Genomic DNA, 16,690 nt, shown 5'->3' with positions numbered 1-16,690 from the left:
AGTCTAAAGCAGTTATGGTAATGCTCTTCTCTTTTGGACAAGGATTTTACCTCCATTTGGTCTCCAGCTCTATATCTCACTCTGCCTGAAAATATATTAATACTTTTCATAAAGTTTAAATTTTGGTGGTGGGAGAGGATAAAATAATCAAACTTGAGCTTGATTGTGAACAAGTTAACACATATTGAGCACATTATGTTTGCTCCAAGAATCCAAGATTGTTTTAGTATTAAAATTTAATCAAAATAATTTGTCACCTTAGTAGAATAAGTGAGAAAATCTATAGAATCATCTCAACAGATGTGGGGAAAATGTGACAGTAGATATTTATAAATCCTCCAAATAGCAGTACTTGGGCGGAAAGAAAAAACAAGAAAAAAAACGAACCAAGTCTCAGAGACTTGCGAAACACCCACAAAAGTACCAATAGGTGCATGATGGGAGTTCCAGAAGGAGAGAAGAGAAAGAAGCAGAAAGGGTATTTGAAGAAATAGTGGCTTGTATCTTCCTAGAACACTAATCTACAAATCAAAATAACGCTAAACTCAAAGTAGGATAAAGTCAGAGATATGAGATCACAATCAAAGGACCAGAATCCAAGGACAGTGAGAAAAATCTTGAAAGCAGCAAGAGGGAGGCAATTTTCCATGTGCAAGGGACTTCTCATTGAGACGAACAGCTGATTTCTCATCAGAAATGGCGGGGTCAGAAAGCAACAGGATGGTACATTCAAAGAGTTGTCAGCTAAGAGTTTTATATTTAATAAAAGTATACTTCAAAAATGAAGGAGAAAAGTAAGAAATTCCCAGATTAACAGAAGTGGAAGGGTTTTTATCACTAACAGACGTGCTTTGAAGAAATACTGAAGGAGGTCCTTCAGGCTGAAATGAAGTGACAGTAGGCAGTAACTTGAATTTACATTAAGAAATCAAGAGCTCTGGTAAAGGTAACTACATGGGTAAATATTAAAGATGTACTTTGTATGGCAATAACANTATTTGTCCTTCTCTGCCTGACTTATTTTGCTCAGCATAACACCCTCAAGGTCCATCCATGTTGCTACACGTGGCCAGATTTCATTCTGTCTCATTGCCATGTAGTATTCCATTGTATAGATAAACCACATCTTCTTGATCCATTCGTCCGTTGATGGACACTTAGGCTCTTCCCATGTTTTAACTATTGTTGAGAGTGCTGCTACAAACATTGGGGTACATGTCATAGGAGCTAAGTTCTTATGCAGTATTGTAATTACTCTTATTTTAATCTGACACTCTATTGCCATAACTTAAGATGTTAATTATACATCCCAGAGAAACCACAATAACTTAGTTACAAAAATAGTTCAGTTAAAATAACTGAAAAAAAGTAAAAGAAGCAATAAGAGAATTAAAATAGAACACTGTGAAATATCCAGTTAGCCCCCAAAAAGCAGTAATGGAAGAATAAAAAAACTAAAAAGATAGGGCAATAGAAAACAAAAAGCAGGGGCGCCTTGGTGGCTTAGTCGGTTAAGCGTCCGACTTTCGCTTGGGTCATGATCTCGCGGTTCGTGGGTTTGAGCCCTGCGTCGGGCTCTGTGCTGACTGCCAGCTCAGAGCTTGGAGCCTGTTTCAGTCTGTGACTCCCTCTCTCTCTGACCCTTCCCTGCTCACGCTGTCTTTCTCTCTCCTAGAAATAAATAAAAAACATTAAAAAAATTAAAACAAAAAACAAAAAAAACCAAAAAGCAAAAGAGAAGTAAATTCTATCTCATCAGTAATTACATAAAACATACATTTTAGAACTCCAATTTAAAGAAAGAGATTCACATTACAGTTGGAAAAATATGACCCAAATACAGTTAACAATTGAACAACATGCGTTTGAAGTGTGTAGGTCTACTTATAGGCCTTTTTTTAAAAAACAGTACATTAATGTAAATGTATTTTCCCATCCTTATGATTTTCTTAATAAAGTTTTCTTTTCTTACCTTATTGTAAGAGTACAATATATAATACATATAACATACAAAATATGTGTTAATAGACTATGTTGTCAATAAGGCTTTTGGTCAGCAGTAGGCTCTTGGTAGTTAAGTTTTTGGGGAGTCAAGTTATACATGTTTTTTTGATCATGTGGGGGGTCAGTGTCTCTAATATCTGACTTTGTTCAAGGATTCAACTGTATATTTTGTTGAGAAGAGACATACATTAGACTCATAGACACAAATGAGTGGAAAGTGAAAGTATACCATGCAAATGGTAATCAAATGAGAACTGAAGTGGTTATAGTTCATCTCCTATTAATATAAGACTTTGAGATATAAATTATAACTAGAGACCAAGAAAGACACTTTATAATAATGAAATAGTCAATCAGGATACAATAATTATAGATTTATGTGCAGCTAACAACAGAGACCCAGAATTTATGAACACATGTGTAATAATGACACAATAGAAAATATATAGACAATTCAACAATAATAGTAGAAGACTTCAGTATCCCACTTTCAATATTGGATAGTCAGCTTGCCACAAGTTCGACAAGCAAACAGAAGACTTAATGCTATAAACCAACTATACCTAACAGATACCTAATAGAGCACTTCAACAACAGCAGACTATAAATTCTTCTCAACTTCACATGTAACATTCTTTAGGTTGGGCCATATGTGAGCCCATAAAATAAGACTTGATAAATTTAAAAAAGTTTGATCATACAAAATATATTCTCTGCCCACAGTGTAATGAAATTGAAAATCACAAAAGGAAGAAATTTGGGAACTTTATAAACATGTGGAAACTATACAACATACTCCTAAGTGACCAGTGGGTCAAAGAGGAAATCATGAGAAATATTAGAAAATACTTTGAGATGAATGAAATGAAAACACTACATACTGCTACCTATGGAATACATCTAAATCAGTGATTAGTGGAAAATTTATATCTGTATATACATATATTAAAAAAAGAAGAAATGTCTCAAATCAGTAATCTAACTTTCACCCTTAAGACACTTGAAAAAGAAAAGCAAACTAAAGCCAAAGCAAACAGAAGGAAATAACAAAGATTAGAGCAGAAACAAATGAAATAGAGAAAAGGATAGAGAATAGAAAAACAAACAAAACCAAAAGTGGGTCCTTTGCAAAGATCACCAAAATAGCAAACCTTTTGCTAGATTGATTTAAATGAGAGAGAGACTCAACTAAAATCAGGAACGAAAGAAGGGACTTTACTATCAACCTTACACAAATAAAAAATATTATGAGGGAATCCTATGAACAGTTGTATGCCAACAATTTATATAATTTAGATGAACAAATTCTTAGACAAAACTAGTGACTCAAGTGAACTAGATAATCTGAATATATTTATAACAAATAAAGAGATTGGATTATAATTTTTAAAAAAACTTTCCACAAAGAAAAAACCAGGCAAAGATGGCTTCACTTGGAAGTGAATTTTTATCATTTAGGGAAGAGTTAACACCAGTCCTTCACAAACTTCCAAACATTGGAGAAGAGGAGCGCCTGGGTGGCTCAGTCGGTTAAGCGTTGTAATTTGGCTCCGGTCATGATCTCACAGCTCATGGATTTGAGCCCCACGTCAGGTTCTGTCTTCAGATTCGGTCTCTCCCTCTCTTTCTGACCCTCCCCTGCTCATGCTGTCTCTCTCTCTCTCAAAAATAAATAAAACATTAAAAAATATTTTTTAAAAATTGGAGAAGAGAAAACACATTTTATAATACTAGTATTACCCTAATATCAATACTAGACAATGATATTACAAGAAAAGTATAACCAATACCTCTTATGTAAATAGACACAAAAATCCTCAACAAAAATACTACTAAAACTGAATCCAGTAGTCTATAAAAAGGATTATACCAAGAACAATGGAGATTTATCCCAGGAATACCAGGTTGGTTCAATATATGAAAATCAATCAATGTAATACAACTAAAGTAAGGGAAGAGGGGACATAGCGCTCAGTAATGACAGCTGCTATCACTGTTTTTCCCAGTCTGCCATCTACTGCTTAGCCGTATGTTTAAATATAGCGGCAGCTTCAATTCTCATACGTGATTTTAACAATACCCTTTCTTTCAGGTTTCAGAATACCTGCTATGGTATGTGTTTGCAAGATGGAAGAATATATTTGGCTGTTCCGATCTCCACTGTCCTGGGGATACTATGTGTGATGAAAATTTAAAGATATCTGTTTTCCTGGGTAAGACTTCTTTTATCAAATGGCTGGCAGAATTTCTAGATTTCTAGAAAAAGTCTTTGAAAAGGTATACAAATCTTTTTTTTAAGATTTCTACATCAGACAAGTTGGACAATAATTGTAACCTCCATTTGGTTTCCAACTCTATATATCACTCTGCCTGGAAATATATTAAGTCCCAAGGTTCTTAAAAACACAGTATATCCTTATGTGTTTGTTTATGGTACAGTTGAGAGATTAACTCAGTATCTCAACCTCCTGTGGTGACCTCAGCCAAGGAGGAGATTTCCTCAGGGATGTGTAATCCAAATGAAACCCTGTGTTATTTTTACAGCAGTTAGCATCCTCCATGTTCCACTTTGTGATACCCAAGGGCTTAGAGGAGGAGTCCTTTATCACAGAATTTTCTAGACCAGGAATGTAGGCTGTTATTACATAAATTTAAAGTGCAGGGAAAAGAGCCATTCAAGTAAAGATGTGTTGTCCATAGATGAATTCTCCCAAATATCTATTTCTAAGGCGAAATCTTTAAAAACCAGGGATAATTAATTCCTGAGAGAGCAAAGCCTTAGATGGAAATAGAGTTCCTTTGATGTTCTTAGCATCATCTCAAAACAGTATGATTCAAGAGGAAGCTGTTTTCTTATTTTAAGGACAGAATAAGAGGAGGATATTAAATGCTAGAAATATTTGTGTCTTTTATTCCAAAGCCATAGAGCTAGGTGCTGAAGATCAGAAGATTCACTTTAGTACCTAAGGACTTTGGATTCCAAATTCGATGTAGCATTTTATTTTTCTTTGATTGAATTTCTAAGGCACTGGAGCTTTGCAAATGCCATTGTCCAGTCAGTGGGGACTTGAAAAATATACATTTATATAACACGATGTTTGAACAGCTATGTATAATGGTTATTTCTTTTTCCTGACTACATTGGGCATTCTCCTTACCTATAGAGGGAAACTACGGTAAGTTAACTAGAATTGCTGAATTTTAATCCAATTTCTTACATTTCCATTTTCTCTTGAAGGGTGTATATCTAAAATCATTGAAGCATTACCTTCTGATATTTTGTGGGGGATCACTTTGAGATGTTTTAGGATATTTTGCAGAAATATTTGTTCTCACTATATATGGATATATTTATAATACACCAGGGATAAATTTACATTTCATGGATTCCTGAGTCAGCTGGTAGGCTTTTGAATATGGGGACAGCACAGTAGGGCAGCAGGTGGGAGCTGGATGGTCATTGAGGGTTTCCTTCAGGGGCAGGGCGCATGGTGTGGTGGTTTGGATGGTCAGAGATTATGTGCAGTCACTCATTTCCTTGACGCAATGCTCTGATTTTAATAATTTCCAGGGATAAAAGGGCGGGGGGGATCTTGTAGTAATAGGAGCAGATACGAGAGGCAACTGAGAAGAAAAAGGCAGATGTAAGGTGAAGCTGAGATAGGGTGTGTGACTTTCACTGTGGTGGTCAGGATAGGTCACTATGGAAGAGAGATTGGGATTCTCTTTCTTGAAGAAAATCTTAAGCCCTAAAACTGAGAACCATATGGAGAATGCATTAATAATGTAAGATCTGCAAGAAAGATGTACCTTCTGCTGTGGTTGGAAAACTATACTAAACTCCAGGCTCAAGGGTACTTGTTCTTCTGATTCTGTTAAACTTTCTTGGATTTTGTTCTAACTTAGTAAGACCTTATTTCTGCTATCATGGATGTAATCCCAACAATATGATAGAATTTTTGCATCCCTAACTCAGACTTAGCCCATTTTCTTAGAGATCCAAAGACAGGTTTTACTAAAGAGATGAAAGTTAATTCTCTTTATGGTGATTTTTTCCTTATAAATTCATCTCAGGGCATCTTACTGGAGGCAAGATATGATGGTGGGGGAAAAAAATCACTGTCTTGGGCATTAGGAGACTTTTTCTTATGTCTGATACTAATCAATTAGCTATTTTCTTGGGACTCAGTGCCCTCATCCTTAAAGAGCCCTCATTTTATATATTGACAAAATACAAGATACTGGAGCATTTTTAGTGTACAACAATTCTACGGTCTTGTCCAATGGACCCCTGAACTCATTAACATCTGACTCTACATTTCATAGTGTAGCAGAAGAACTGCCATGAAATTTATAAGGTCACAGGTGGTGACTTTAGGTACCAACCCATTTGTCCAAACTCTGACATTGGTTGATTTCCAGAGGTAAATCAGATCTTTCCTGGAGAGGTACTTAGTGCTAAAGACCTAGAGACAGACATCCTGGGTTTACAGTCTCCTCTGTTTGTTTGTTTGTTTGTTTGTTTTTAAATGACTTTGAACAAGTCATTTACCTCCCCTTAAGCAGAGTTTGTTTTTATTTAAACTATGGATAATAGAGTACCTATGTCATAGCACTGTTGTGAAGATTAAGTGAAATAATGAATGTGAAGTATTTAGTGCCTGCACATGATCAACACAAAAAAAAAAAATTATTATTGTAGGAACGATATAGTGGAAAAGTAAATCTCTGCATGCTTTTAAGAATGGGGGGGAACAGAGCTATAACAAAAGTTTCCATTTAAGAATGTTTGAGTATGTGCTGGGGCACCCGGGTGGCTTAGTCGGTTAAGCGTCCGACTTTCGCTTAGGTCACGATCTCGCGGTTCGTGGGTTCGAGCCCCACGTCGGGCTCTGTGCTGACTGCCAGCTCAGAGCCTGGAGCCTGTTTTAGAGTCTGTCACTCCCTCTCTCTCTGACCCTCCCCTGCTCACGCTGTCTCTCTCTCTCCTAGAAATAAAACATTTAAAAATTTTTTTAAAAAAAGAATGAGTATGTGGAATTTAAACAAGTAACAAAGATTTCTGTGCTTGGAAGAAGTTTGACTGCTTAGGTCCTCACTTTCAATTGCAGTCTGAGGGTTCTTCTATGGAAGGTCAGGGTCATCCTGCTAGGTCAACACTTCTCTCCATTTCTTATGTATCCAAAGATATGGGTAGAGGAGGGTTTGGGTGGAAATAGGTATACTGTTGGTCTTTGGACTAGGACATAAAAGGAAACGGATCCTGTGCTTGAGACTGTCAATTAATAAAGGACATCAAACACGTCAATTCTGACATAAACCAAGTTGTTTTGTTTGCATATTTATTTCCATATGGTATGGGCCAAAAAGGGGCAGAGGAACATTGTAAAAGGGAATCATTTAAAATATACGCTCAAATTCAAGATTTGCAAGAAACAAATAGTAAGTGAAATAATGATAATGAATGAGTCAAATTTGGAGTTTTCTGTCTGATTTTGATCATAAAACCCAACTTTTGGCTTAGACCTTCAGGAAGTTACCAAACCATATTAGTCAGTTCTTGGTTCTCCCAAAGGCCATCTCCTCTAGAGAAGAGTTGGCAATTAGAAGTACACTCAACTTTCTTCTCAAGGGTTCTTGTCCCTGGAAGGATTCTGTGGTGCATTGGGCTTCCAGAGAAGGGAGACTACTATCTTGGGGCTTGGAACTCTAAGGCTAGTGAATGCATTTGTGGGATCAGAGGGAAGAGCTGTCCTTTCTATATACCTTATTATGAACCTTGCCCAGTGTGTAACAGGGACAATGTATCTTGCCCTTCACTGCCTTTGTGGTTTAAGAAAACTTTGGGATACAAAGGATAAAGCAATCTCAGGTCCAGGAATAAGTGAGGATTAATAATAGTAAAACTTAGCTTTAAATACTATATTGAAGTTTAATTGAATGTCCACTGAGAGCAGTTTTTTAAGTTTATTTATTTATTGTGTGTGTGTTTGTGTGTCTGTATGTGCATGCACAAGAGAGAGAGGAGAGAGAGAGAAGCAGAGAGAAAGAGGCAGAGAGGGAGGCAGAGAGAAAATCCCAAGCAGGCTCCGTGCTGTTGGTGCAGAGCCCAACACAGGGCTTGATCTCATGAACTGTGATGACTTGAGCCAAAATCAAGACCCAGATGTTTAACCCATTGAGCCACCCAGGCACCCCAAAAGAAGTTTTGAAGTACCTATTCCTAGAGAGTTTTGGAAAGAAGAAATCATCTATGAGATTGTCAGAGTACTGCTAAAAGTCAGTTTTGGATTCTTGTGATTTTATGGTTCCTCTTTTCTTTCTTTTTTGCCCAAAGGTAAAGCATTTCTTCCTGGAGTTTTTATCACCCACACCACATAGATGGAGAATAAAAGGAATGTGACTGAATTTATTTTAATAGGTCTTACACAGAACCCCAAGATGCAGAATATAGTGTTTCTGGGATTTTTGATTCTATACATGGTAACAGTCTCAGGCAACCTACTCATTGTGGTTACCATTACCACCAGCCAAGCTCTGAACTCCCCCATGTATTTCTTCCTGACTCATCTTTCCTTGATAGACACAATTTATTCTTCTTCTTCAGCTCCTAAGCTGATTGTGGACTCCCTTCACGAGAAGAAAATTATCTCCTTTAATGGGTGTATGGCTCAAGTCTATGCAGAACACATTTTTGGTGCTACTGAGATCATCCTGCTGACGGTGATGGCCTATGATCGCTATGTGGCCATCTGCAAACCTCTGCACTATGTGACTGTCATGAGCCACAAGCTGTGCATTCTCCTGCTGGGAGTGGCCTGGACTGGAGGATTTCTCCATGCAACCATTCAGATACTCTTTATAGTCTGGTTGCCCTTCTGTGGTCCCAATGTCATAGATCATTTCATGTGTGATTTGTACCCTTTATTGAAACTTATCTGCATGGACACTCATACTCTTGGTCTCTTTGTTGCTGTCAACAGTGGGTTCATCTGCCTTTTAAACTTCCTCCTCTTGGTGGTCTCCTATGTGGTCATTCTATGCTCCCTAAAGAACTATAGCTTGGAAGGGAGGCGCAAAGCCCTTTCCACCTGTGTCTCTCACATTATAGTAGTTATCTTATTTTTTGTGCCCTGTGTATTTGTGTACCTGCGCCCAGTGACCACTCTGCCTATTGATAAAGCTGTTGCTATCTTTTATACTATGGTGGTCCCGATGTTAAATCCCTTAATCTATACCCTCAGAAATGCTGAGGTAAAAAATGCTATGAGGAAGCTCTGGAGAAAAAAAGTGACTTCAGATAATGATTAAAGAGAACATTTGAGCATTACATATAGAATTAATAGAGGTAACCTCATTCAAGCCTCTTGATATATAAATGAAGACATCAACTCTAGTAAGGAATTGGATAACACTTGCAGATAGCCACTTAAGCACAGAGCTAAGGCTAGGCCTGGAATCCAGACTTACTGTCTCCCATCCCACACTCTTGTCGTCACGACATACTGTTTCTTAATCCATAAATATTTACCTATTACTTGGAAATCTCAAATATCTGTGGTAGCTAAGTGATATGAATCTAAAATATTGGACTGGCATTAAAATAATCTGATGTAACATTGAGATATTGGTTACTACTGATTTTTGCAAATAAGAAGTTTAATGATACTCCTTTACTTTGGACTTTGGCATCAATATAAACTCTTTTGTGAATTTTCATGTTCATTAAATCTCGGTTGCACAGTACAAGGAGATACTATTTATGAAATGCCTATAAAGCTGGCGTTGTATTAGGTATTTTCCATATTATATCACTCAGGGTCCAATTAGGAGACAGATCACACAGTAATTTGAACAGGGAAAGTTTATGTACAATTATTCATTATATTAGGGCATTAGCTGGAAAAGGCTAGAGAGTATACTAAAGAATATCCTGGGACTGAGAAATGAGTATCCTAGGAAGGAACACATTTAGAAGGTGGAATCCCTCCCCAAGGCTGGGATTCCAGTCTTTTGGAGAAGGATTAGTTGTTCCCCATTGGAGAGTGAAGTTCACTAGGTTGCCTTGGGCCAGAGCTAGTTCATTGTAGCTGGAGACTGACAGGCGAAAAAGGGCCCAGTAAGCTGGAGCCTCCCACTGGGAATGTGGCTTGAGGCAGGTGAACAAGGGACAGTGGTCTGGACTGGCAAGGAGGAAACAACAAACAACTCTCTAAAGTACAAGTGGACCAAGACTGGTGGAAAACACCCCACTGTGGTGCAGATCAACTGAGTTGAGAACCTTATCTCTGGGGTGCCTATGACATTCACTGGAATCTGCCTGGAGAGGTGCCACCGAAACTTATTTGGATTCTATCCATGGGGGTGGCAGTGTCAGCACCACTAGCTGTCTCTCCAGCTCTCTCCCCCAACCACACACAGTTGGAAGCTATATAGTCAGAGCAAGATGAGATGAGAAGCATAACCAAGAACTCATTACCCAGACCAATGTCAATAAGCTTTTCCCCTATGTCTTCTTCTAGCAGTTTTGTGGTTTCAGGTCTTATGTTTAAGTCTTTAATCCATTTTGAGTTGGTTTATGTGTATGGTACAAGATAAAGGCCCAATTTCATTCTTTGGCATGTCAATACCCAGTTTTCCCAGTACTTTACTTTAAAAAGTAAAAACTTTTTAAAAATGTTTATTTATTTTTGAAATAGAGCACAGTGGGGGAGGGGCAGAGAGCCAAAGCAGGCTATGTGCCATCAGCACAAAGCCCGATGTGGGGCTTGAACCCACCAACTGTGAGATCATGACCTGAGCTGAAGCTGGATGCTTAACTGACTGAGCCTCCTAAGCACCCCTCCTAGTACCATTGTTTGAAGAGACTATCCTTTCCCCAATGAGTAGTCTTTAAAAATATTTTTTTCAACGTTATTTATTTTTGAGAGACAGAGACAGAGCATTAGTGCAGGGAGGGGCAGAGAGAGACACACACAGAATCTGAAGTAGGCTCCAAGCTCTGAGCTGCCAGCACAGAGCATGATCTGAAGCTAGAAATCATGAACCATGAGGTCATGACCTGAGTCAAAGTCAGATGCTCAGCTGACTGAGCCACCCAGGTACTCCTTTAATGAGTAGTCTTGATACCCTTGTGAAATATTAGTTGGCTATATATATAAGGGTTTATTTCTGGGTTCTCAATTCTATTCCATTTATCTAGGTGTCTGTTTTTATTCCAGTGTTATACTGTTTAGAGTACTACAGATTTGAAATAGAGTAGTTTGAAATCAGGAAGTGGAAGTGTGATGCCTCTAGCTTTGTTTCTTTCTCAGGATTGCTTTGGCTATTCAGGGTCTTTGGTGATTCCAGGTATATTTTAGGATTGTTTTTTTTCTGTTTCTGTGAAAAATGCCATGTGAATTTTGATAGGCATATTTATTGAGTCTATGGATGACTTTGGGTAAATAAACATTTTAGTGTTCCCTTTTCCAATCCATGAACATGGAATATCTTTCCATTTACCTCTGTCTTTTTCAATTTCTTTCATCAGTATCTTATAGTTTCCAGTATGGAGATTTTTCACTTATTAATTACATTTATTCCTAAGTATTTTATTCTTTTTGATGCTATTGTAAATGGAATTATTTTCTTCATTTCCTTTTTGTATAGTTTATTGTTAGTGTAAAGAAATATAAATAATTTTTGTATGTATCTTGCATCTTTAGTGAATTCACTTATTAGTTTTAACAGTTGTATGTGTGTGTAAGTTTTAGGTTTTCTCTATGATCATGTCATTTACAAAGAGATAATTTTACTTTCTTTCAAATTTGGATGCCTTTTATTTTATTTTATTTTATTTTTATTTTATTTTATTTTATTTATTTTATTTTTTTGTCTGATGCTTCTTGCTAGTACTTCTATGTTGAATAGAAGTGGCATGGGCTTTCTTGCCTTGTACTGGAGCTTAGAGGAAAAGCTGTCAGTTTCCCCCCATTGATTATCATATTAGCTGTGGGCTTTTTGTAAATGTCCATTTTGTGTGTGTGTGTATTGAGGAAATTTCCTTCTAAATCTGTTTTGTTGAAAATTTTTAGCATGAAAGATTATTGAAGATAATGACAGATATGTTGAATATAAATACATTTTGTGTCTCTATTGAGATGATCATGGGGTTTCAATGGGTGTATCACCTTGATTTATTTACATATTTTAAACTAAACTTGCATCCCAGGAGTTAATCCCATTTGGTCATGGTGTATAATCTTAGGAATGTGTTGAATTCATTTTACTGAGATATAATTCTTGACCTATAAAATTTATGAGTCTTTGCATGACTGAGAATGCACTTCTTTTATTTTTATATTTGTATTCTATATTTCATGATACAGAATTAGTGGTTACAGTTATTTCCTTTGAGAACATTAAAGATTCTTTTCATTAACTCTGAATTTCTAGTTTTGCTGACAAAAATTCTAACGCCAGTCTGATTTTTTTATTTCTTTGATAGCCTGTTTTTAATTTATAGATTTGTATCCTATTGGATTTCCAATTATAAACCAATTGACACTATTAGTGTCACTAATAGAACTATTAGTTCTATTTTAGGATCAAATTTTTTTTTGTTTTCTTCCTAAGAATATCAAAATGGCTATTTGATAGATCCTGAAGACCACCCATAGTTGACCAAGTCATACTCACCATAGATGATATCTAATACTTTTATGACTTTAATTGCCATTTGTATGCTCAATGTAGGCTACTTTTCTGTGGCATACATCTCTCTGGGGATCAGAAACATATATAGTATTTAATTGTACATTGTTACCTAAATGTCGTTCAACACATTAAAAAAACAGTCATCTTTTCTCTGTTCCATCCATCTGGTAATCTACACTAGAAACTGGGTGTCATCCATGACTTCTCTCTTAAATCTTCATCCTAAATCAAGTTCTTTTGTTTATAGTATTAAATATTTCTTGAACCATTTTCTATCTCTCTGTGTTAGTTTGGTTTCCCTAGATGCAGACTCTGAGATGGGGATTTTTATGAAAATGATTTATATGGTGAAGGGTTGAGGGAAACTGACTGTAGTAGGGAAAGAAAAAATGTGGTACCAACTGGAGCGTGGCTTCATCCTGGAGCCATGGGAACTCTGGGGTATTTGTTGTAATTTATTACCTTGAGTCAAAAGAAACCAGCTTTTTTTTTTTTTTTTTTTTTTTTTTTAACCTTTGTTCCTATCATTCATTGGAATAGAATGGATGCACTTGTGGTCCTGGGATGGAGACTCTGTGAACTGTTAGCAACCCCACCACACAGCATCAGGGACATGGGTGAATAGGCCCAGTGCAGGGGAGTGGAGATGGACACAGTAGTGTCCTCCATCTTTATCCTCACTGGCCCCACCATTGTTCAGGCTTCTGTCTTTTCATAACCAAATCATCCCTGTAACCTCTAACTGCTCTCGTGTTGCCAGGCTTATCTTCTTCAGTCCATTTCTCACACTGTAGCTAGAGTTATTATTCTAAAACTCAAATCTATCTGCACCACTCACTAGCTTACAAAAAAACTTCCAATGTTTTTGAATTGATTAGCCATGATCAATTGAATTGATCAGGTTTCCTGTGTGTTCTTTTTCACGTCCTGGCCTTTGTTATGCATTCTATCTTCTAGGACACTCTGCCAACCCCATGCCTATTCACTCTATCAACTGACTTCTTTCCATCTGCTGGGTTCTAGTTTTATGTCTTTTCTGTCCATTGAGTTCCAGTTGTATGTTTTTTCATCTAGGAACCTTCTCCTGACCCTGAAGGTCTTTGTTGTGTGTCTTTCCTTTGTGGTTTCATAGCACCCGGTGATTCCACTATCTTACCATTTATAACACTTGTAATTTTCTGCTTCTTCCTGGGAGTCTTTCACTGGATGTTAAGCTCTGTGGAGGCGGAACCTGGATCTCCTTTTATTCACCACTGAAGTCCCAGCAACTATCAACTTGCCTGATACATCTCTTGGGCTCAAAAATATTTGATGATTAATGGAAGTAGGACAAAAGAATGAAGGGAATATGTTTTTCCTGAGATTGATTTTTGTGCAGAAGGAGGCACATATTTTAAAAAACAGCTTTTAAAAATGAAATGGTACCAAAAAATATACTGGTTAACAGAGAAACATAACATAAGAAGGCCACATTCAGAAAATAATAAAATGTCACTGAAAGCAGGATAATATCAAAGTAAACTATTTGCTCATATGCTGAGAATTATAGTTTCCATTTCTTTCCCATCCTTAGTGTAAGCAGGAGTGAAAACAAATTGAAGTTTCCCCAAGAGGTTTAGCAGAATTCTCCTTAGAGTTGAATCAGATAAACCAGGAAAGAATTCCCTAGCCTCTAGTACTACTTTCTTTTTATTTTTGAATTTATTCATCTTCCTTTATACTCTTATTCATTCATTCAATATTTGTTGTGCATTAGACATTGTGCTATCTTGTAGAAACTATTGGTATATAGTAGGCAAGTACATTATAGAATATGACTGTATATTTAATAAATAGAAATTTCTTTCTAACATCAACATGGTCTTTAAGTCATTGCTCTTTCTGATGGGGTATTAGTATAAGATGAGTGTTATGAGCAATACAAAATTGTTCTGAAGCTTACAAGGAAACTTGGAAACATGGTCTAATCTTCATTACCTACTCCTCAGAGGTTAATTGGCCAATGCTTTTCTGGCCCTAAATGTTACATACCGTAATGTTACAGACAACATGTGCAACATGCAATATGTAAAAATAAGTAGTTACTAATTAAAAATTAGTTTTGTGCTCTAGATAATGATCTAATGTATACATTGTGTCCAGCATAGTCTCTGGTTCAGTAAATGGTAACTAGTATATTTATCTGATATTTTGATCATCATTGCCTGGCAGTTAACAGCAATTAAGGGCATGATCTGGGAAGTCAGTCAGTTCTGATTACTGGCTTTCCAATATATCCATTTTGGTACCTTCCCCTTTCTATTAGTTTCCTTACCTGTAAAATGGTGATAATAGCCTACCTCCTTAGACCATTATAGAGATTATTGCTCAATAACAATACTATTATTTCTTTAAGTTATTATTAGAAGAAAAGTCTATGAATCCATATATATGGTTGAAGCTAGTAAAACTAAACCCCAATTTGGTAAAATTTTCTGAATATTCAAAGTGGACCTGGGTTACATTATCTCTCTTTCCTTGCATCCATTTTGGCTGCCCTCAATGCGGATTTTATGATTCATAGTGGGTAATTTATTTCTCCATCCCTTAGGTATTCTTTGCCGAGGTCATCCAAAATGTCCATTTGACCTTTGCTTCCATTGAATCACTGTTGAGCTCCACGCACATTTATTTCTCCCCTGAAATAGCTTTCCTGATGCACAATTTCGTAACGGCATTTTTCATTTGGGCATTTCTCAAGGTATAGATTAGGGGGTTTAGCATGGGAGTTATAATAGTGTAGAACACTGCCACTGCTTTATCAATAGATAAAGTAGCTGCGGGTCTCATGTACACAAATATGCAGGGCACAAAGAATAAGACGACCACTGTGATGTGGGAGACACAGGTGGAGAGGGCTTTGCGCCTTGCCTCCAAGCTGTGGTTCCTTAGGGAGCGCAGAATGACCACATAGGAGACCATTAAGAGAAGGAAGTTTAACAGACAGATGAATCCACTGTTAGCAGCAACGAAGAGCCCTAGAGTGTGGGTATCAGTGCAGGCAAGATTGAGCAAAGGGTTCAGATCACACATAAAGTGGTCTATGACGTTAGGGCCACAGAAGGGTAATTGGAAGATGAAGAGGATCTGTATCATTGCATGAAGAAAGCCTCCCACCCACACCACTCCCATTAACAGGCCACACACCCGCCGATTCATGATGGTCATGTAGTGCAGTGGCTTGCAGATGGCCACGTAGCGGTCATAGGCCATCACAGTAAGCAGGATACCTTCAGCACCTCCAAAAAAATGCTCTCCAAATATTTGGGTCATGCATCCATTGTATGGGGCAGTCTTCTTTTCATGAAGAGAATCTATGATCAGTTTGGGAGTATTAACAGAGGAATAGCAGGCATCAATGAAGGAGAGATAGGCCAGGAAAAAGTACATGGGAGATCCCAACAATGGGCTGGCAGTGATAGTGATCACAATGAGCATATTACCTACCACAGTGATGGTGTAGATGACAAAAAACACGACAAATATAATTTTCTGCATCTTTGGATTCTCTGTGAGTCCCAGTAGAACAAACTCTGTCACATTGTTCCTATTCTCCATGTGTTTCACCTGACAGTTAATCACATTACCTGAAAAGAAAACTATTTTTATTAATGCAACCTTGAATTTATTAAACTTTTCATTCTAATATAAAACACTTTTTGGATTCTATTCAGTTGTGAGTTCTTTTGAGGTTATGCATGTCGGAAATAAAAATTCGGAGTTCCTGAAAATTAATTCAGATTGCCTCCCAGCTGAAGTCTTTGTTGAGATTGTGGACATGAGGAGATTTTGTAAACACACAGGCAGGAGACCACATGTGCGCACTTAATCATCCCAAATGACTGAGAATCTAAGTTGAAGTAGTAACTTGTACACATTGTGGTGGCCAAGCCTGAAACAGTGGTAGTAGATGGATGTAGTCTACAAATGCAAAGCTTTGGAATTTTCC

At 37.1% G+C, this 16,690-nt stretch overlaps 2 protein-coding genes across 2 annotated transcripts; one reads left to right on the top strand and one right to left on the bottom strand.

The window, feature by feature from the left end:
- The first annotated feature begins 8,385 nt into the window (after window positions 1–8,385).
- On the top strand, window positions 8,386–9,315 carry LOC144234209 (olfactory receptor 4C12). Its single transcript, XM_077767487.1, has one exon. It carries the CDS (start codon window positions 8,386–8,388, stop codon window positions 9,313–9,315), a length of 930 nt encoding a protein of 309 aa, XP_077623613.1.
- Window positions 9,316–15,369: 6,054 nt separating this feature from the next.
- Window positions 15,370–16,302, bottom strand: LOC144234208 (olfactory receptor 4C46). Its single transcript, XM_077767486.1, has one exon. It carries the CDS (start codon window positions 16,297–16,299, stop codon window positions 15,370–15,372), a length of 930 nt encoding a protein of 309 aa, XP_077623612.1. The 5' UTR covers window positions 16,300–16,302.
- Window positions 16,303–16,690: the final 388 nt, after the last annotated feature.

The sequence above is a fragment of the Crocuta crocuta genome, unplaced genomic scaffold (assembly GCF_008692635.1).
Source record: "Crocuta crocuta isolate KB4526 unplaced genomic scaffold, BGI_CrCroc_1.0 scaffold330, whole genome shotgun sequence".
Taxonomy (NCBI): domain Eukaryota; kingdom Metazoa; phylum Chordata; class Mammalia; order Carnivora; family Hyaenidae; genus Crocuta; species Crocuta crocuta.
The sequence above is the reverse complement of the archived record's forward strand: the minus strand, read 5'-3'. Positions and strand labels throughout refer to the sequence as shown.